The 22,877-nt window shown below is 48.3% G+C and overlaps 1 protein-coding gene across 1 annotated transcript in view; it reads right to left on the reverse strand.

The window, feature by feature from the left end:
• The window catches only part of LOC144752129 (nicotinamide N-methyltransferase-like), a 37,529-nt gene extending 15,266 nt beyond the window's left edge, over positions 1-22,263 (reverse strand). Inside the window, exon 1 of the mRNA XM_078640074.1 lies at positions 22,116-22,263. Within this exon, the coding sequence (XP_078496200.1) occupies positions 22,116-22,263 (148 nt within the window). The remainder of the gene's footprint in view (positions 1-22,115) is intronic.
• Positions 22,264-22,877: the final 614 nt, after the last annotated feature.

The raw sequence follows: 22,877 nt of genomic DNA on the forward strand, positions 1-22,877 counted from the left end.
GTTTTTTTCTCTACCAGAACATGTATAACCAAAAAGTGCATGTCCAACTTTTTAAATATAACGATCCCTGGCCCACAGTCTGTTTAAAGCCTACCCTAGGAGTGACTTTTATGTATTAAAAATGAAGGTTTAGGACTGGCAATATTCCCATGCAGAGCTGCTCATTCCAATCACACTCAAACTATCCCTACTTAGGGCCTGATTCTGATGCGGGATGGAAAGCATTCCCACCCAGGGCCTGATTCTGATGCGGTTGGGAAGGCCTTCTAATGGCATTTGCTCCTTCCAAATAGGATCAGGAGTGACCCAGTGCCCAATTATGATGCGGTTAGGAACATGTGCTCCCATTGAAGTCAATTGTAGTCCAACTAAATCGTATCTGGAAACATCCGGATGCATCGTACTTGGTCAGTGGACTCTCCTGATCCGAGTGGGTCGGAAACCATTTCCAACCCAATTCAGTCATGAAGCATTTCCAACCCGCATCAGAATCAGCCCCTATGTGTCGGTTATTCCTATTACACGCACACAATTACACTATCCCTATTCAGAGTTGCTCATTCCTATCACACACATACTATCCCCACTCAGAGATACTCAATTTGATCACACACAAAATATCTACTATTTCCACTCAGAGATGCGCAGTCTTATCACATGCACACTATTCCTACTCACACTATGCTCATGCAGAGCTACTCAGACTCATTATATGCACACTATTCACACTCATAATATCCTCATGCAGAGCTACTCAATCTTATAACAGCCCCACTATTCCCACTTTTTCCTCTCTCACACTATCTCCACATAGAGCTACTTAGTCTTATCATACACACATACACTATCCCCACACACACTGTGCCCACTGAGAGGCAATCATTCCTATCACACACACACTATCCCCATTCACACTATCACTACTCAGAGACACTCAAGGCATATTTACAAAAAAAATGCCAGAGCACGGTGTTAAACTAAATTTGACAACGCAGAGCTCCAACTATTTTAAAGCACAGCTAAAAAAGTTGCCAGGCCCCCATGCAGCATTTTAGAACAGTGCCTGCACTGCTGGGGCGATTGTTCAGTTGCCGGAAGGTACATCTCCCTGCACGTAAACAAGCAATAATGGGGATTTGCTTTTTTATGTGTGCTGTGGAATGCAGCACGCAGAGAAAGAACAAAAAACAAGGTGAAATAAAAAATGTCTCCACCGATCTCCATTCTAAGACCAGGTATTACCTGGCCTTAGTTTATGGTGCTGCCCCAGCCTTGTACATCTGGGGAAGCATCATCAAAAAGCAATAGGTGTGGCCCACAGCAATCGCCCTCATCTTTGCCGCTGCTGACTGCTGCAGAAAGCGGCTTATTTACAAGGTGGCGTTAAGCCATATTAAGTGGCTTAGTGCCGCCTTGTAAATATGGGGAATGGGGCAAAGCCACAGGAGTGTCAGAAAAAATGACGCTCCGGTGGCCAAGGGGCTTCTTAATACAAGCATACTATTCCCACTCATACTATCTCTACTCAGAGCTGCTCATTCCAATCACATGCATACAATCCCCACTCGCACAATTCCCACTCATAGCCAGTTAGCCTTATCACATGCACACTATCTCCACTCACACTACCCCTACTCAGAGCATTTCATTCCTATCACATACAAGCTGTGCCCACTCGGAGCCACTCTGTCTTTTAACATGCACACTATCCCATTCACACTATCCTCATGCAGATCTGCTCAGCCTTATTACATGCACAGTATCCACACTCATACTAAGACCATGCAGATCAAATCAGTCTTTTCACATGTACCTATCCCCACTTACATTATCCTCACACACACTTTCACCACTCATCACCATTTAGTCTTATCAGACACACACACACTATCCCACTCACACTATCCTCACTGAGAACTAATCACTCCTATTCCATGCAGACTATCCCCACTCATACTATCCCTTCTCAGAGATACTAGCCTGGACACAAGCACATCATTCCCACTCACACTATCCATACTCAGAGCTGCCTATTCCAGTCACAAGCACACTATCCCTACTCACACTATTCACACTCAGAGCTGCTCATTCCAGTCACAAGCACACTATCCCTACTCACACTATTCCCACTCAGAGCTGCTCATTCAAGTCACAAGCACACTATCCCTACTCACACTATTCCCACTCAGAGCTGCTTCTTCCAGTCACAAGCGCACTATGCCCACTCACACTATTCCCACTCAGAGCTGCCCATTCCAGTCACAAGCACACTATGCCCACTCACAATATTCCCACTCAGGGAAGCCTATTCCTATCATATGCATGCTATGCCTACTCACACTATTACCACTCAGAGCTGCTCACTCTTATAATATGTACACTATCCCCACTCACACTATTCCCACTCGAAGCCAGTTAATCTCATCAAATGCACACTATCCCCACTCACATTATCCCTACTCAGAGCAGATAATTCCTATCATATTACATTTGTACATAGGGCAGTTCATTCCTATCACACACACACTATCCCCTCCTACACTATCTCAACTCATGGCAGCTCATTCCTATCACACACACACTATCCCTTCCTACACTATCCAAATCATGGTAGCTCATTTCTATCACATACACACGATCCCCTCCTACACTATCCCTACTCAGGGCAGCTCATTCCTATCACACATACACTATCCCCTCCTACACTATACCTACTCAGGATAGCTCATTCCTATCACACATACACTATCCCCTCCTACACTATTCCTACTCAGGGTAGCTCATTCCTATCACACACACACTATACCCTCCTACACTATTCCTACTCAGGGCACCTCATTCCTATCACACACACACACACACTAGCCCCTCCTACACTATCCCTACTCAGGGCAGCTCATTCCTATCACACACACACTATACCTACTTATACTAACCTTACTCAGGGCTGCTCATTCCTATCACACACACACACTATCACCTCTTACACTATCCCTACTCAGGGCAGCTCATTCCTATCACACACACACTATCCCTTCCTACACTATCCCAAATCATGGTAGCTCATTTCTATCACATACACACGATCCCCTCCTACACTATCCCTACTCAGGGCAGCTCATTCCTATCACACATACACTATCCCCTCCCACACTATACCTACTCAGGATAGCTCATTCCTATCACACATACACTATCCCCTCCTACACTATTCCTACTCAGGGTAGCTCATTCCTATCACACACACACTATACCCTCCTACACTATTCCTACTCAGGGCAACTCATTCCTATCACACACACACACACACACTAGCCCCTCCTACACTATCCCTACTCAGGGCAGCTCATTCCTATCACACACACACTATCCCTACTTATACTAACCTTACTCAGGGCTGCTCATTCCTATCACACACACACACTATCACCTCTTACACTATCCCTACTCAGGGCAGCTCATTCCTATCACACACACACTATCGCCTCTTATACTATCCCTACTTAGGGCAGCTCATTCCTATCAGACTCGTCAAAATATACTCACAGAGAGCACACCTTGTTCACTCATTTGTTCAACCATTTGTGTACGCACTCATACATCTATCATTCATCCATTAAATATTTATTCACACCAGTCATTCTTTAATTTTCCATGCATTGATATCTGTTCAATCATTGACTCATTGTGGCATTAACCTCCTCATTTATTCACTGTGCCACTTCACTGGATATCTAATCCTGATGACACTACCAATAGATGTTTAACGGATGAAATAGTCAAGAGCAGCTTCTTGGAGGTTTAAGTAGTTTCCTCACCCACTAGTGAGGTTGGAGAGAAATGGTCTCAAGAATAATAAAGTGGCCATTTTTGACATGTGCTCACCCTCATGGTTTGATGACTAGCTGGCCACCTTCTTCCACCGCAAGATCGCCGACATTCACAACAGATTCAACGCCATGACCGTCCCGACAACCACCAAGACTCCCGCCCCCACGACCAGCATCCTCACCAGCCGCCTGCTCGCCTGGACCAACATCACCGACGACGACACTATCAATATCATGAACACCATCCACTCCAGATCTCCGTCAGACCCATGCCCACACCACATCTTCAACAAAGACAGCACCGCCATCGCACCCCATCTCCGGAAAGTCATCAACATCTCCTTCGAGACAGCAACCTTCCCGGAGAGCTGGAAGCACAACGAGATCAACGCCTTACTCAAGAAACCCAAGGCGGACCACAAGGACCTCAAGAACTTCTGGCCCATCTCCCTGCTCCCGTTCTCAGCGAAGGTCATCGAGAAGACCTTCAACAAACAAGTGACCCACTACCTCGAGGAGAACTGCATCCTGGACCCCTCCCAGTCCGGGTTCTGCAGCAACCATAGCACCGAAACTGCCCTCATCACCGCCACTGATTACATCAGGACCCTGCTAGACATTGGAGAAACAGCGGCCCTCATATTTCTAGACCTGTCAGCCGCCTTCGACACGGTCTGCCTTGACAAACACATCTCCACAACGCCGGGAGCCAATAGAAGGCCCCGGACTGGATGACCTCCTTCCTCTAGGGCATAACATAGAGCGTCCACCTTCCCCTCTTCTGCTCCAAAGTCACCGAGATCACCTGCAATGAACCCCAGGGCTCATCCCTCAGCCCAACGCTGTTCAACATCTACATGGCACCACTCGCCCACGTCGCCCGACTGCATAACCTCAACATCATCTCCTATGCAGATGACACCCAGCTGATCCTCTCCCTCACCAAAGACCCCCACACTGCCAAAACCAACCTCCACAAAGGAATGAAGGCTGTAGCCGAATGGACGAGGAACAGCCGACTGAAGCTGAACTCGGACAAGATGGAGGTCCTCATCCTCGGATCCACCCCCTCAGCCTGGGACAACTCCTGGAGGCTGACCACACTGGGAAAAGCCCCAACACCTACCAACCACACACGCAACCTAGGGGTCATCCTCAACTCCACCCTCTCCATTACTAAACAGGTCAACACTGTCTCTTCCTCATGCTTTAACACCCTCCACATGCTTTGTAGGATCTACAAGTGGCTCAACACCGAAAGAGAAGAATGGTCACCCATGCCCTCGTCAGCAGCAGACTGGACTACAGAAACGCCTTCTACGCAAGAGCCTCGGTCAAACTCCTGAGATGGCTGCAACGCATCCAGAATGCCTCTGCACGCCTGATCCTCGACATCCCTCACTGCAGCCACATCACACCCCACCTAAGAGAACTGCACTGGCACCCTGTCCACAAAAGGATAACCTTCAAGCTCCTCACCCACACACACAAAGCACTCCACAACACCGGACCAGCGTACCTCAATAGACGACTCCGCTTCTATACCCCCACCCACCAGCTCCGCTCTGCCGACCTCACCCTTGCCACAGTCCCCCACATCTGAAGAGTGAAATCCATCAGCAGATCGTTCTCCCACCTCACCGCCAAGACCTGGAACAACCTCCCTGCCCACCTACAGCAGACCAAGACCTGCTGACCTTCAGAAGACTCCTCGAGACCTGGCTCTTCGAGCAGTAGCGGCATCCCCCTAACCCCAGCACCTTGAGACCCTCACAGGTGTGTAGTGCGCTCTACAAATGCCATTATTGATTTATTGATTGATGGTGTAGGTGTGTTAAACAATTAATGATTGACATAGTTCATCCATCAATAATCTGAGTCCAAATTAAAAGCTCTGTGTCATTTGCTCACAAACTTTGTTTCCCGTAACGACTCAGGATTACAGTACTGATGATAAAGATGAAACATGACCCTATTAAAAAGTAAGAGCTTATGGTTGCTTTCTGTGTTATTTTATACTATTTAGATTTTTAGAGTGCAGTATCACACAGGAGGATATTATGGTGATGAGCAGGTGTGAGTCTAGGGCCTAAAAGGACTACTCAAAAAAGCAGGTCTTCAGCTTCCTGCAGAATTCAAGAAGTGAGGCGGAGGCTCTTATGTGTAGTGCCAGGTAATGTATCTGTTTTTCTATATGCATGGGATGTGTGCAGGTAAGAGTCTAGACAATCTGAGGTGTCTGGAAGGTTTCATAGAGCAGATGCCATTGTTGAGGTATGCTGGGCCAGAGTTATGTGGAGCTTTTAAAGTGTGGGTGAGGAGTCTGAATTGTGCTCGTTTGTGAATGGGGAGCCAGTGGAGCTCCTTCAGGTGAGGTGTAATGTGTGTGTAGTACAGGAGGTGGAGAGTTGAGAGGAGGTTGAGAGTTGAGAGGAGGTTCAGTGTGATTCTGGGCATCAAGTTCTGAATGGTCTGCAGCCTTTGGGTGAGTTTTTTGTTGAGCCCCGCCATAGAGAGCATTCCTGTTATCCAGATTGCTTGTAACCAATGTGTGCTTGACAGTTTTCTGACTGCTGGTTGGGAGCCGTTTGAAAATCTTCCTCAGCCTCTCCAGTGTATGGAAGCATGTAGTTGTGGCTTATGCAATCATGTGCAGCTTTCTACTGATGATGATCCTGAGGTTTTAGGCAGGGGTGGGGTAGGGGGTGTCGGTCCTAGCTCCGATGGCCACCAGGTACAGTCCCAAGGTGAGGTGCTATTCCCCAAGATCACAATTTTGGTCTTAAAGGTGTTCAGATTTAGGAAGTTGATCTTCATCCAGTAGATTTCAATCATGCAGGAATTGGTTTTGATCTGTGTACTGGACTTCTTGTTCATGAGGGAGAGAATGAGCTAAGTGTCATTGGCATAGGAAAGGATGTTGATGTCATGAGAACAAATGGTGCGTGCTAGAGGGATCATGTATGACCTGAAGAGGTTCTGGCTCAGGGAGGATCCTTGAGTTCTACACTGCAGATGAGGTCCAGTGTGTCCAAGGTCTACACTGCCAGGCTGACTTCTGGTCACAATAGCCAGATGCAGGGTGCCGTCGGGCAATGCATTGATGTGGATCCCACAGTGGTGGCAATGCGTTGATTCCAAAAACAAAGCATCGAAGTCTAGAGTCACTGGTTCTGATGCGGTGCACCCAGTTACTCCATGCAATCAAGTGAATGTATCAATCTCTCCATACTACTGCAGCTGTGATGTATGGTTCCAATGCATCATTTTCTAGTGACAATGCGCTGGATCCAATTATGATGCGTCGACTCTACTCCCGCAACAGATTTGTTGCTCTAGTTCTACTCTAAGCAGGCTGGAGATGGGTCCATTTTTCTGCTGCAAGTATCTGGGTCCACTTTCACTGAAGCAGGCACAGAAGCAGGTGTAGAGACTTTGATAGCCCAGGGTCTCAAGCAACATGAGGCAAGCCAACAAACCCTTGGAGATTACTTTGTTTGTAAAGCAGAGTTCAGCTCTGCTCAGCAGGGTCAGAGAACAGCAGGCATCATGTCAACACAGCAGAAAAGCAAGCCTTCCAGGTCAGCAGTCCAGCAAAGTGTCAGTACTTACGAAAGAGTAAATTAAATATGCCAATTGTGTATGCATCAATGTTTTTTTTAAATATATTTTTTTATTTTAACAGTAAGACAAGAGCAGGCAATACAGATATCAGGTGTTTAGCAGTAAAATACAGAACAGGGCCAGGCGGGGGAAATATACAAACAATAATCACTGTAAGAAGTAAAAGGCCCATCACGGGTACACATAACGGAAACAGGAAATAAGCAATCTATTAAGCAATCAAAGCAATCCCACCCGCATGACCTCGTCCACAATGTTACAGGATAATTAAGCCAGCGAAGACACCCGAACAATAAAGGATTCGTGAAAAATAAACAGCCCATCTCTCGTAGAAGGAAAAAGAAAAGACAAAAGGGGCCATTGAACAAAAGAAGGCAAAATAAAAAACCCCACCCCTAACCCCCCACCCTGCACCCCTGCAATGGCTACGGCCTAACCCCACTAGCAGCGTGCCTGTCGCCCAAGAACTACCCTAAAGGAAGGGAAAAGAGAAAGCGGAGGAGGAAAAAGTAAACACACTCTCGGTCTCCCGTACCCCCCGCCAACAGCGACCACCCCGAGACATGGTAAAATCAATATGTAGCAATTATACAAACCAGTCAGGGGAGGATAAACAACAACCACCCAATTCTCGTCACAATATAGGCACAACCCCGGCATCGCTAAAAGCTATTTTATCGGAACCCATCGATAATGTTCAGCCCTGGCCAGTACGGTCCGTCATAAGAGTCTTTGCCACTCGAGCCGCCATTTTGAAGGAAAAGGCAAAGCGTCCACAAAAGTTCTTGTCAGCACGGGAGGATCGAATACAGGATAAAAGTTCACGGCTCGAACGAGGAAAGGTGTCCAAAAACAGAGAGTATCCTAAACCATCACCAAGGAACTCGTAGCCACATGGAAGACCGTCTATAGATGTGTTAGGCGGCAGCAGGATCAGGCAAGAGACGCTAGCGAGAAGCACGGGCTGGCTTGTCGGTAATAGGGGACCGTCAAGGTTCATGAACTCCGGGTTATGCACGGGGACCTCAACCTCTGATGTGCAATGCACCGCTGGTACCATCTCTAGCTGGAAACCAATCGAGGTGTCGTCCTCAGGTTCCAGGATACCGTCCACTTTCACCATCAGTGTCCGGAACACAGCGACTGTGTGCGAATGGAGCGCCCCAATGGCGGCCACAACGGCCTGCAGCGATGGTGCGCCTTCCGTCCGCTCCATCCCCTCTCAATAGGCGACAGAGCCGGACTTGAACCCCGGAGGCCGGCTGCTCCGGAGTCGCAGGCCACGCAAATCTGATATCAAGTAATGGGCGCTCCTCGTCTTACAGAACACACCTTCGCCGTCAGAGAGGGCCCCAGCCCGTCGACCCCGGGAGGGCAGAAAGGTCTCCGGGCACCGGACCCCCACCACAGCAGCCGGCGTGGCACGCTGGTGTGTCCTCGGTGTAGATCGTTCAAAGGATCGTCACAAAAAGTCAACAATTCAGGCACTCTTCGGGAGACCGGGCTCAGTCCAGGTCTCACGGCCGATGTTGTTCAACTCTGACCCGGATAGTCTAGAAATCGAGGCCCCGGCTTCCACACGTTGTTAGGCCGAGAATGGAAACACGGCGTATCTTCGTCAGCCGATGAGGTAGACATCTCGGGATTGCACCTTTAGAAGCAGTAGACCTTCATACACAAGGAAATCAGGTGTAAGGTCAGGATTGAAGACAGGATAATCGAGCTGCTGGCGGAGGTCAGCGGAGCCGGGAGCTTACGCGGCCATCTTGATTTGTAGCGTAGCTCCTCCGTATGCAACAATGTTGACATGTTTGGGGGAGAGGCACATGCACTTTATCACTGCTCAGCCGTGGTAAAGTGCTCAGAGTCCTAAGGCCCAAAGAAATTAGCAAAATGAGGAGGTAAGAGGGTGAAATATTTGGGGGAAGACCACCCTAAGGATGACTCTGTTGATCACAGATTCACAGCTGTAAAAAGAGGGCTGCACAACAGAGCCAAAGTATACAAGTAACAATACTATACCTTGTGCCTCAATTAGTATTAGAAAGTATGGTTTATGCATTCAAATATACTGCTGACTGTTACAATAATGTCATACATTGCAATTAAAACAAAGAGAATTCCAGGACTCTCATGATAACTTTGAGAGCTTGGGGCATGACCAAGATGGCGGCCAGGATAGACACTTAGAGAAGAGCTTGTCAAATATCATGTAAATTAACCTTCAACGCACCTGATTCTGAATCTGACTGCAACCCAGGTGCTGTATGAAGTCTGGTGGTTGCACCTGGCTCATCTCCTCTCCATAACGAGACACAGGATGATCTTTCTGTGGCCCGGCACTGCTAGATTGAAGGCCGTATATGGCCAGAGGCCTCTATTGCTGGGAACTCTCGTGTCTGGGGACTTTGCTGTGCCCTGCAGTGAGCTTGAAGCTACTAATGCCGGGACAATGGTGGTGGTGGGCCCTGTTTGCTGATAAGTCCTGTGTTGGGACCTAGGAGATCGCACTGATACAGAGTACAGTACGTGATCTACCTTGCAAGAGATGCGCCTTCTATCTACAAACTCCAGCAATTCTGTAGGCCTCTGAGAATATCGGACTGAGCCCTCCCTACATCGCAGTGAGCCACACCTCACTCAAGAGAGTGCTTCAGCTTTGGCTAGGCCGGGATCATGCTGAGGCCCAGTGTGGTTCTCCTGCTGACATCTACATGCTGATAGCGGACCCCGGGCATTGGGGCAGTGGAGTGGGGGGGTGTGGGCATGCCCGATTCCCTGCTATTGATACTGATGCCACGGCAAACCCTGGATATATGGGGCCTCAAATATTCTGACTGCTCTTCCACATATGCTCTGCAGGATTTCCTGGCCGTTTGTAAGTCCTCGGTTCGGGAGTGGTGTGGCACACTGCAGTACAATTGACCTTTGTGTGGCATAGAACCACACACCGGATGAAGGAAGGACCTCTGGGGGGATTTGCTCCAATTGCTTTTACTAATTGGGATTTTCTTGCCATATAGCAGCCCCTTGGAATCCAGGAGTAGTTATACCTTGTCCAATATACCTGCAGTAACTAGCCTTAATGAAAATGCAAACATAGACACCACTTCTTCAGATCCCAGTTGTCACCGTTATAAATCTGTGGATAAGTACGCCCCTGCCATCAATCCTCCTGTGGTGGTGCAACTCCAGTTAGGACATTGATTGCAACAGCTGGGACCCTTCCTGATGAGACATGGATTTTTAAGCATCGCACTTGTTTGGTTTTTACTGTTCCCTGTCCACTGTAACTTGATTCTAAGGAGAATCTAGAGTCCTACCACTGCCAGTGCCACCTATCGTACTAAGGTGAGGTGAAACCAGTCGCCATACCGTTCCCAACATGATGAAAACTAAGCCAGATAAGGCCCTTACAGCGGCTGGCGGTACAAATGGGAATGATGGACGCACTAAGCTAACAAACCCATGGACACGACACTGACAGCCACATTATCGGGCCACTTTTGCTGATTCAATGAACCTCTAACTGCTGCAGTTAGACATTAAATCTATCCTTGAACCTAAGTTGGACTTTTTATGTATCGGCATGGGCCTTCTGTGTGAGAACTGCAAAAAATTAAAAAAATGAGTTAAGAACACATAATTTATATTGGCAGCCCTGTGACCCATGGTGACAGATTCTGATAAACGTCTCAGAGCCTTGCAGGATGAGATAGAGTATCTATGTGGTCGATTTGAGGACCAAGGGGTAGATCAAGAAGTAATAATGTATGGATCATGGGTCTCCCGGAACATGCAGAGGGCCCAAATATGGAGCTTTATCTTGAGGACTAGTTCATGAACACGATCCTTCATGGCAAGTAAGCCACTTTTTTCTGTCAAAAGGACCCACAGAGTCCCTGAGAGACCTCCCCGTCTGGGTGCCCCTTCAAACCTATTGGCCACCTCCCTTTTGAAGGGACAGGGACCATATTCTACAGGTGGTGAGTGCCAAGAGTCCCTGGCATATCGAGTACATTCAAGTGCACATTTATCTTGGCTATGCCTTGGAAGCTCCGCGATGCAGATCTTCTTTCATGAAAGTAAAGAAATGCATCTGTTATCACTGCATCAAATATGCTTTGCAGTTCCCTCTTACTCTTCAGATATTACATGATATTACATGTACAACACCAGAGGATGCCTGTTCCTGGCTAGAACGCAGGAGTCTTGCACCCTCATCTGGGGGTAAAACAGACCTCCCTACTTTATTGCAAACATAGTGACAATGCAAGCCAAGTAACAAACATTTACCATGGGGCCCCATTAAAGAGGAAGTAGCCAAGGAAAGGGCTTGTGTGGTGGAAGACATGGAGAAACATTAATAAAGTACCTCTGGTAAAGACTGTTACTTAGGTTGTTAGTATTGCATTATAGTGCCAATGGTTGGCCACTCGTAGTTGTACTGGCCTTAGAATGGGAGTTGAGCATTTTTTCTGTTAATATTTCTATTGTATTCACAGTGTGAATGTTTCTTATATATCAGTGGGAGATTTGACATGCTGCATGTGCAGGAGGGCACTCATTCAGGTGACACACCTATGTCATCAACACTGTTCTCTATGTGCAGGTTGGAGGGGGATGTTGATAGAAACCACATACTCCAGTTATGCCAAGGGAGCATTGATGTGGGTGGCTCTGGGGTGACCCTAGAAGTTTAGCATATTCAAATTGACCCAGAGGGCTGTTAAGTCATGCTAAAAGGCTTACTGTATAGTCTCCCACATTCATTAATATCGCTTTATGCACCTAATGTTAATCAAGCTCCCTTTCTGCAATCTTTGGCCCTAACGCTGCTGTGTAACGCATTAGCATTGACTTATTTGGGAGGGGACTTTAACAGTACCCCAGACCTAAACAACAACCTCCCCTGCCCCCGAAAGTCAGGAGCACAATCGATATCTCTCTCACAACATTTATAGAGATGGACTACTAATACTCAGGTCAAGAATGCTTGGCACAGTCTGCACCTGGAGACTGGGGAATTCTCATATTACTTGCGGTTACATGATTTACACTCTATGATTGACATAATTTCTTGCTCACAGGATGCCCTTCGCAGGGTGACATGGGTGAATACGTTGGACGCACTTGCTCAGATAATTGCCTTTTATAACTGCAGTTGACCTGTGGAGAAGCAAGCCCAAAATACCAACAATGTGTCTACCTGTGGGGGCACTCTGTGACACCCCACTCTGGTCTACCCATTCAGATAATTTTACCTCTTATTTTCAGGAAAATGAGGGCTCCACTAGCTCAGGCCAGACTAGCATATAAAACCACACTAGAAAAGCGGGGAGCCCTACATTACTGGGCACACTTGGCTGGCAGACATGTCGAGGGCATCAAGGCTGGTTGGCTACTGGCATGGCTGCTTCATTCCGATTCACCCAGGAACCCAATTATGGCTATTAGTGATGGTACAGGGTGCATTATCAATGTGCCGGATGACATCAACACAACTTTTTCCTTTTATTATGCCTCCTTGTATAAAGCTCCACAAGGGGAGGACCTAGCTGCAGTACAGCCCTTTCTAGATGAAGTGACTCTCCCCTGCATTCAACCCACACAACGGGTGAAATTGAAATCCTCAATAACTGAAACTGAGATTTCTGATACAACAAAGCAGATGGGATGAGGTAGGACCCCGGAAGCAGACGGCTGGCCTCTGGAGTTTTAGTCCACTTATAGAGCCCAACTGATCCGACACCTGCTCAAAACTTATACAGAGGCTTATGCAAAAGGAGAGTTGCCCTCTTCTCTCAAGGAAGCGGTGTTGGTAGTCTTGCCCAAGCCAGACAGGGACCCCCTTACTCCTAGGGACCTATTGACCCCTGTATCTTCTGAATTCATAATATAAGATACTTGGGAATGTACTAGCCAACTGACTGGTATTGTTAGTCCAAACTGTGGTGTAACATGACCACATGGGGTTGTACCTGGCAAGAACACCTTCCTGAACCTACATAGGCTCTTTATGGTAATGGACAGGGCATGCGAGGCAGGTGCACTCCCTTGATCTTATGTTCCTACATGATCAGTCTTGAAAGTGAATTGGGATGAATCCCAAATATTCTTAATGACGTTACTGCCTCCTGATCAATGGAGGGCACTCCCGGTTATTCCACTCCCATGGTCATGCGACTCCTGAAAGGAAGCGACCAGCGCAAAATCCTCTTTACCATTGTGAACTGGGATGCTGCTTTCCCCTGTGGGTGGATTAACTATTTTAAAGATCCTGCTGCTTCCCAGATTGCTATATTTTTCTGCTGCTCTCCACAGTCTAATTCCTCAGCAATGTTCTCAGGACTTAAGGGCATTTTTAATTGCCTTAATATGGTATAACAGAAGGAAAAAAGTGTCTCTTAATAAATTATATGCTCCCTTGACAGAAGGCGGTTTGGGTACCCCAAATTATGAGTATTGTTATGCCGCCAAGCAATTACAATGGCCTATGCAGTGGTTGGCTAGTCAAATTATAAAGAAGTGGGGCAAAGTATAACAACTGGGACATTATGGAGTTGGCAAAGTGTGCGTTTTGATGGGGTTGTAAAAGATTATATTATGAACTGACAGCAGAATTATACAACAATGTAACATGACATCTGACTCGTATCAAAGACTTGGAGCACTGTTTCTGTTTGTATTACTGTACACCTTTAAGCAGGTGCGTTGGATGTAATTACAAATAGGCCGGCTGCTGTTCTGAGGGCAGCACATTCAGTGAAATATAGAGTGCTGTCAACACACCTGCACATTAAAGTGGGAACAGATATTCCCCTGCAGACGGGTGCAGTCAGTGAGTGCACTCACCAAGAGGGGGATGTATGTGGGATCCCGGATCCTTTTCCCCCTTCAGAGGGCTGCCCTCTGGAAAGGGGGTGCACCACCTCTATGCAGAGCACTGTCAGTGCTCCTCTTAAGGGTATATTTGTTTGCTACACTCTCGCTTCCGTAATAGGGTTAGGGGCGCAGAGACGTAGTGATTCCCTCATTTGCATTGAGCCACGCCTCAATGCAAATGAGGGAATGCCCTCCCAAGATAGCACTGGCACTACATGTGCACCAAAGCTATCAGTGTAACAGGAGAACTGCACAAGTGTGTGAGGCTGCTTCTGTAGTACCATGGTGCCCGGGTATATACAAAGGGGGTGTACATGCCTGTTACACCTTCCGGGCACTGTCCATAATACAGACTTTGATAGCTTTTTATATAATAGCAAAATATACTAGGGGCCATTGCCAAATACTGCCATGCACTTGAGGGAGGCGAATGACAACTGTTAACTGAAACAATGGGAAACACCAGATGTATTGATTGTTTCCCTTGCCTATTTTATATTTTGCGTTGTATGCTGAAGCAAAACTCACACGTCCTCTTCAAAAATGGAATGCCTTGGTTCTCCTAGTGTAACATTTGCTACTCTGCAACTCCAGGCGGACATTGGGGAATACTTTCATATTAATATCTAGTACAAATTAAGGATACAGGAGAAGTGCATTTCATCCTAAATTCTGGAGCAGGGTCAGATTCCCATAATTCAAAGTCAACTTCATGCAGCTCACAGAGTCAGACTGTCCCTGACAACTCTGCCCATGCCCACTGATGATAAAGGTAGTTTACTGTTTAGTCTGGAACTCTGAAATTATGGATTCTGCCAGAGGGTTTCCCTTTAGTTCCATTGTGGACTTAACAGAGTCTGTATAGCAAGGCCACTGTGAAAGCTTACTGTGCTGAGTGTGAACAATTGCGCCTCTTGGAAACTTGTGGTAACTGGGTTTATGAAAAACTGCAGTGTCTCAAAACACATGTGTAAATTGTTCTTGAAACCTATCAATTTTTCACCAAGTAACCAAACTATTTTAAAATAAAATTCACTATTTTCATTGGTATTTTTCAAAACATCCTAGGTTAGAGCACAGCTCTCACTCCCGCACCATAGAAAAGGCTCTTCATATCCTACAAGATTTTTACCAATGTTAATAAACTGTTTTCCTCGTCCACTACTCCTAGTTCATAGGATCATCTCATCAAACAACTCATCTTTTCTGGTTGACAGATTCAAGTGCTGGGGCTCAGAGAGTCAATCCCTCCTGTTCACCCCTCTCAGCAGATACCCAGATTAGGAGACAGAGATATCTCTGTGGCTACCACCAAAGCTCGGCATCCCCTTCCACTTCAGAAACATAAGGAGTCCAAACCACTGCATTTTTGGAAAACTCCCTCTGACTTCAGTTACGTAAGGTATCACATCTAGTGAATTTAAAAAATAAAACTGAAGACATGACTCTTTAGTTTGTGTGTCTGTCCACCGACATGTCCATCTGTCTGAGCACCTCTCATGAATGATTATTTAGTGCTGAGAAGCTTAGAGAATGCCCTCTTATTCTAGTCTTTTCAAACAAACAGTAGGTTTGTTGAGTGATATCTTGTCCTATTGTACTCTAAGCTTCTAAAGCTCTTAACCCCCAGGCGTATGACTTTGGACCCCTCCCCCGGACACCTGGAGGGACAAGCGCCTAAAGCGAGTGGCCGGGCTATTCAAGTGCAGTGCACCAGTGTAATGGTCCTGGGACACCACTGCCCTGTACCCACTTACCGCCCCAGGGCCCACACTAAATACTGCCCTGTAATGCCTGACTGCTCCAAATCCAAGCGATACAAAAGGGGATGATGGACGGAGCGTTTGAACAAACCAAAACCACACAAGATATGGCCCGTAACCACTGCCTGCACCAGGGCCCACACAGGAAACAGCCCTGTAAACACTGACTGCCCCAGGATGTGCACCAGATACAGCCTAGTTGCCACTGGCTGCTCCAAAACCCACACCGGAAACAGCTGAGTAACCACTGACTGCCCCAGGACGCACACAGGATACTGCCCTTTCAATCAATCAATCAATCAATCAATCACGTAAATTTGTATAGCGTGCTACTCACCCGCTAGGGTCTCAAGGTGCTGGGGGGGAGGGATCCGCTACTGATCGAATAGCCAGGTCTTGAGTTGTTTCCTGAAGGACAGATGGTCCTGGGTCAGCCATAGGTGGGTGGGGAGGGAGTTTCACGTCTTGGCTGCCAGGTAGGAGAAGGATCGTCCTCCGGCGGTGGCTCTGCGGATTCGTGGGACGGTGGCGAGGGCGAGGCTGGCGGAACGGAGCTCGCGGGTGTGTGGAATGTGAGGCGGTTGTTGAGGTACTTCGGTCCCATGTCGAGGAGAGCCTTGTGTGCGTGGGTGAGGAATCTGAACGTGATCCTCTTGCTGACGGGGAGCCAGTGCAGGTCTCTAAGATGGGCAGAGATGTGGCTGTGACGTGGGATGTCCAGGATGAGTCGAGTAGAAGCGTTCTGTATTCACTGGAGTCTTTTCTGTAGTTTGGCTGTGGTCCCAGCGTAGAGGGTGTTCCCATAGTCCAGTCGGCTGGTGACGAGGGCCTGGGTGACCGTCTTCCTGGTCTCGGTGGGGATCCACCGGAAGATCTTTCGGAGCATGCGCAGGGTGTTGAAGCATGATGACGAGATGGCGTTGACTTGTTTGGTCATTGTTAGGGAGGAGTCCAGGATGAAGCCCAGGTTGCGTACGTGGCCCATGGGCTTGGGGGCGGTGCCTAGAGCAGGGGGCCACCAGGAGTCGTCCCAGGCGGAGGGGGATGATCCCAGGATGAGAACTTCCGTCTTGTCTGAGTTCAGTTTCAGACTGCTGAGCTTCATCCACTCCGCGACGTCTTTCATTCCTTCCTGGATGCTGGCTTTGGCGGTGGCGGGGTCGTTGGTGAGGGAGAGAATCAGCTGGGTGTCTTCCGCATAGGAAATGATGTTTAGGTTGTGTTGGCGTGCGATGGCTGCGAGGGGGCTCATGTAGACGTTGAAGAGGGTGGGGCTGAGCGAGGATCCTTGAGGTACGCCGCAGATGACTTCGGAGGCCGCAGATCGGAAGGGGGGAGGCGGACTCTCTGAGTTCTTCCGGAGAGGAATGAGGTGATCCATTCCAGGGCCTTCCCTTGGATTCCGGAGTTGCTGAGGCGCTGTATTAGTGTGCGGTGGCATACGGTGTTGAATGCTGCTGAGAGATCCAGGAGGATGAGGGCAGCTGTTTCCCCGTTGTCGAGTAGGGATCTTATGTCGTCGGTAGCTGCGATGAGGGTGGTCTCAGTGCTGTGATTTGCTCGGAAGCCGGACTGCGAGGGGTCGAGGGAACCGTTAGTTTTGAGGAAGGTGGCGAGTTGTTTGTTGACAGTCTTCTCGATGACTTTGGCAGGAAAAGGGAGGAGCGAGATGGGCCGGAAGTTCTTGAGGTCTGTGGGGTCCGCGGTGGGTTTCTTTAGGAGGGCACTGAGCTCGGCATGATTCCAGCTCTCCGGGAAGGTGGCGGTTGCGAAGGAGATGTTGATGGTGTCCCGGAGTTTGGGTGCGATGGTGGAGTCGGCCTTGTTGAAGATGTGGTGAGGGCAGGGGTCGGTTGGGGAGCCGGAGTGGATGGTGTTTATCATGCGGGTGGTGTCTTCGGTGCTGATCGGGGTCCAGGTGCAGAGGGTTGTGGTGGGGGGTGCTGGTTCGGTGGTTGAGTGTGTGGTCTGTGCACCGAAGCTGTTGTGGATGTTGGCGATCTTGCGGTGGAAGAACGAGGCGAGTGAGTCGCAGAGGTCTTGTGAGGGTTTGATGTCGTTGTTGCAGGCGTTGGGGTTGGAGAACTCTTTGACGATGCTGAAGAGTTCCTTGCTGTTGTGGGCGTTGTTGTCTAGTCGTTCTCTGAATGTTGCCCTCTTGGTGGTTCGGATCAGCTGATGGTGTTTGCGGATGGCGATCTTGAGGGCTGTCATGTTTTCTCTTGTCTGGTCGTGGCGCCAGCCTTTCTCGAGGATGTGGCAGGATTGCTTGGAGTTTTTGAGGTCGTCGGTGAACCAGGAGGCTTTCTTGCTGCCGGGTCTGCTGGGAGGGGTTTTCAGCGGTGCAAGGTCATTGGCGCAGTTGGTGAGCCACTGTGTGATGTTGCGGGCTGCTTCATTGGGGTCCGTCATGTTGGCGGGAGGGTTCTGGCTGAGGGAGGTGGTGAGCTGGTCTGCGGTTATCTTGCTCGAGTTTCTTCGGGGGGGTCTGTTGCGGGTGGTGGTGGGTCGCGGTTCTCCTGAACTCGAAGTGGATGCAGCTGTGATCTGTCCAGTGTAGTCCGGTGGAGTGGCTGAAGGAGACGTGCTTGCTGGAGGAGAAGATGGGGTCAAGGGTGTGGACGGCGTAGTGGGTGGGGGTGTTCACCAGTTGCTTGAGTCCGAGGTTGGCGAGGTTGTCCAGTAGGGCGGCGGTGTTGCTGTCATTGTTGTTCTCCAGGTGGAAGTTGATGTCCCCTAGGAGGATGTAGTCTGAGGAGGTTAGGGCGTGCTGGCTGACCAAGTCTGCGATGTCTTCGCTGAATTGTGTGCGTGGTCCCGGTGGTCTGTAGATGAGAGTGCCTCTGAGGGTGGTCTTGGGGTCGGTGTGAATCTGGAAGTGGAGGTGCTCGGCAGCGGTGAGGGTGTCGTCGGAGTTGGTCGTGATTCGGATGATGTTTCTGTGGACGATGGCGATGCCTCCTCCGGTTTGGTTGACGTGGTCCCTTCGGGTGATCTTTTATCCATCCGGGATGGCTATGGCGATGTCGGGAGCTGAGGAGGCGTTCATCCAGGTTTCCGTGAGGAAGGCGACGTCTGGTGATGTTGTGTCAAGGAGGTTCCAGAGTTCGACGGCGTGCCTGTGGACGGAGTGGGTGTTGAGCAGGATGCACTGAGGTGATTGTTGCTTGTGTCTGGCTTGGCGGGTGCGGTGCAGGTTCGGAGGCTGGTGAATTTGCAGGCTTGGCAGGTGAAGGGTTCGTGGGTGCGTTTCGGGGCGGCTCGGTAGCAGGCGGGGTTCCGGCCGGCGTTGAGTGCGTGGAGGGTGGTGGCATCGTAGGTCCGTCATGTGGGCTGGCATCGTCAGGGACCAGGGGTCCTGGTGCTGGGCGCGGTCCAGGCGAGGACGGGCACAGACGGGCTTGCCTTAGGCACGCCTTCGGGTGCCAGCTGCGCGTCCTCTGCGCGGCCGCCGTGCGGCCTCCATATGAGGCGAAGTGGGAGGGAGGAGCAGCTGGGAGGCGGGAGCGGGGCGTCCAATGGGCGGGGGTACAGTAAAAAAGGGGGCAGGGCCGCGAGGGAGCAGCGGCTGGAAGCGGGGGTCGGGGGGCACACCAGAGGGCAGGGGTACAGAAAATAAACGAGGGAAACAGTAAAACGCCTAAAAATACAAAAGACAAAATCACAAATCAAGTCCCAAGTGGGCAACAGCGGGAAAAATGACAAGGTGGCGGCAGGGGGACACCGAGGCCAGGGGCGAAGCTGTGGCGCTGAGGTCAGAGAGATGCGCTTGCAGCTGTGGAGCCGTGCAGCGTGGGGGGTGTCCTGTGTCAGGACACACTCACCTGCGCCGTGCGGCTTCCATATGAGGCCAAGTGGGAGGGAGGAGCAGCTGGGAGGCAGGAGCGGGGCGTCCAATGGGCGGGGGTACATAAAAAAGGGGGCGGGCCGCGAGGGAGCAGCGGCGGGAAGCGGGGGTTGGTGGGGGCACACCAGAGGGCAGGGGTACAGAAAATAAATGAGGGAAACAGTAAAACGCCTAAAAATACAAAAGACAAAATCACAAATCAAGTCCCAAGTGGGCAACAGCGGGAAAAAGGACAAGGTGGAGGCAGGGGGACACCAAGGCCAGGGGCGAACCTGCAGCGCTGAGGTCAGAGAGACGCGCTCGCAGCTGTGGAGCCGTGCGGCATGGGGGATGTTCTGCCTTAGGAGCCCACAGGAAACTGCCCAATAACCAATGATTGTCCCTGGGCCACACAGGATACTGCCCTGTAACTACTGACTGGCCATGACCCTCACAGGAAACTGATTGCTCTGGGATCCAGACATAGAAACTTCCCTGCAAACACTGACTGTAACAGGACACACACTTTATAATGCCCTGTAACCACTGACTGCTCCAGGGCTCACAGAAAAGGCTTCAAAGTTTGTATGATAGGTCCCTCTTTGTAAATCTTACATGCTTGAAATAATGAAAAAATGAATAAATACATTGGGTTCAGTACCAGGCTCCTTTCCCAATATTACCAAGGTCTGTAATTGATAACATCTTGTAAGCATGTCTCCCCTTAAGTCAAGGGAATATTGTCCTTGCACAAAGTGTCTGGGTTACAAAGGACTGTTTTCTGACTTATGCCTCTAAAGTAGCATGAAGTACTTCAACTTCAAAAAGAGTCAAACTGGTGCAAACACTTGTGATATATGTAATTGCAAACTACTCATTCCTGTGTTGTCTATGTGGATGTAGTTCTGAACTTAATTTAGACATGAATGATCCCAGAAGTGTGCACAAGGGCTGTAAATCCTGTGTGAACGATATTCCTGCATGATTAAGAGCTAAGTGCTGCAATCAGTGAGACAAACTGCATCAAACTATGTTCAAATCACAGAGTGTTCAGGAGAGGAGACAGAAAAGAAAATAATCTGTTTGCAAAATAAAAAATCTAATCCAAACAAAAAGCCAAATCCCAGAACTTTCCTGACCTTACTCATGAATGCAGTTATGGATGTATAAAGATGTATTAAGTACACATGCTAAGGTCAGGATAGGAAAACATATTCGCTAGTTCACTTCATGAGTGAGCTCTAACGTGTACACCCATACATAAGGGATGAAGAGTTATGAATTGATGAGGCCGGTGTAAATTATACTCATGCATAAATGTAACCTGCACGTGTCGTAATTTGCATCAGTTTTGATCCACAGGACACATTGTTTTAACAGAAATAAAACATTCAATAAACTTATTGATTAAAAATGTCTTTTTGATACCTGGCCATCTAGAGAAGCATTCTAATAAACTGTACTTAGATGTCTGCAGAGAGGAGCATGGGTTGACTGTTTCATGATAGCAGGTGTGTAAACTACATATGCTGGAGATGCACCCTCCTTCAGTGTTGGAGTGCAGGCGAATAAACGCAAAGAGAAGGGAAAGGACATGAATTTACATGGACTCCAATCTCAGAAACCACTTGTGACCTAAGGGTCAGGAGAATCTTCACTGTCCAGACCAAAACACATCACTTCCCTTGTTAGTTTGCGGAGTTAGTTACATCATCATACTGGCAGGGCAACCTTAACTGTCCCTTTGTTGTGGGTACAACATGAATTCAGTACAGCTGTGTTGGTAAATCCTTCTTGAAAGCTTTTCTGATCAAAACACTTTTCCCAATGACTGAAGATTGTGCATTTGTATGATAATTACATACTTCCATATTACAGCGCATAATGAATTGATTAAAAAGTATATTATTCTAATCGTATGTGTCTCAAAGAATGCTTTAATGCCCTAAGCGTGAACAAAGCCAAGATCTGAAACAAGGTTTCTTAAGTTTGATAGCAGAATGAAATAATCTGAAATATAAAACAGAATTACTCAATTCAAACAATAATAATTCTTTTCATCAATACTGTTCTTGTATATGGATCAATATCTTGTCTATTAAGTGTAGGTGAGTTGAAGCATAGCTGACTAAATGTAAAAAATGAACCACACATTATATGGTGAGGAGTAACACCAATAGTACTCACATGATGATAAGATCCTTAGATAAGCAGGATACAGTTCTTTGATAGTATCTTCCTCATAGTCACAGTCTTGTTCTAAGTACGTCTGAAGAAACTTTCGTGGATCAAATAACTTCTCATACATTTCCTTCAGACTCATGCTAGAGGCCATGTTCTCTACTGTGCTGCTCTCCTGCTTTCAGTGCTCGTTGTCTGTGCTCACAGAATGTCTACAAGAAATCTACATTGTAAATGATGTCTACAAGAAATATACATTGTAAATGATGTCTACAATAAATCTACATTGTAAATGATGTCTACAAGAAATCTACATTGTAAATGATGTCTACAAGAATCTACATTGTAAATGATGTCTACAAGAAATCTACATTGTAAATGATGTCTACAAGAAATCTACATCAACCTAATCCAGAGGGTAACAGGAGGGAAAACATGGCGGCGGCCGCTTGAGCCGCTGCGGTACTCTGCGTGTGAGCTCCCGATCCGACAATGAAACAGTGTAATTAGGTCGGACTGTGGTGCGGTCCCCCAGCGAAGATTACTAACTGAGGAGATTCCATACCTGGAGGGAGTTAACAATCTTGCCTGGATCGGTGTTTGTGTCTTCATTCGGCTTCTGTGTCCCCTTGCTCGGCTGCAGCTAATGGGTCTGGAGAGGGCGTGTCTGGGCGCCGTGGCTGCAGAGAGATTTCCCGCGACGGTGCACGCTTGTTGCCGAGAGACTGGGGTGATTCAGCGGAGCGCTTTGGTGTCAGCAGGTGGGCT

Source organism: Lissotriton helveticus, chromosome 4_2 (genome assembly GCF_964261635.1).
Source record: "Lissotriton helveticus chromosome 4_2, aLisHel1.1, whole genome shotgun sequence".
Taxonomy (NCBI): Eukaryota; Metazoa; Chordata; class Amphibia; order Caudata; family Salamandridae; genus Lissotriton; species Lissotriton helveticus.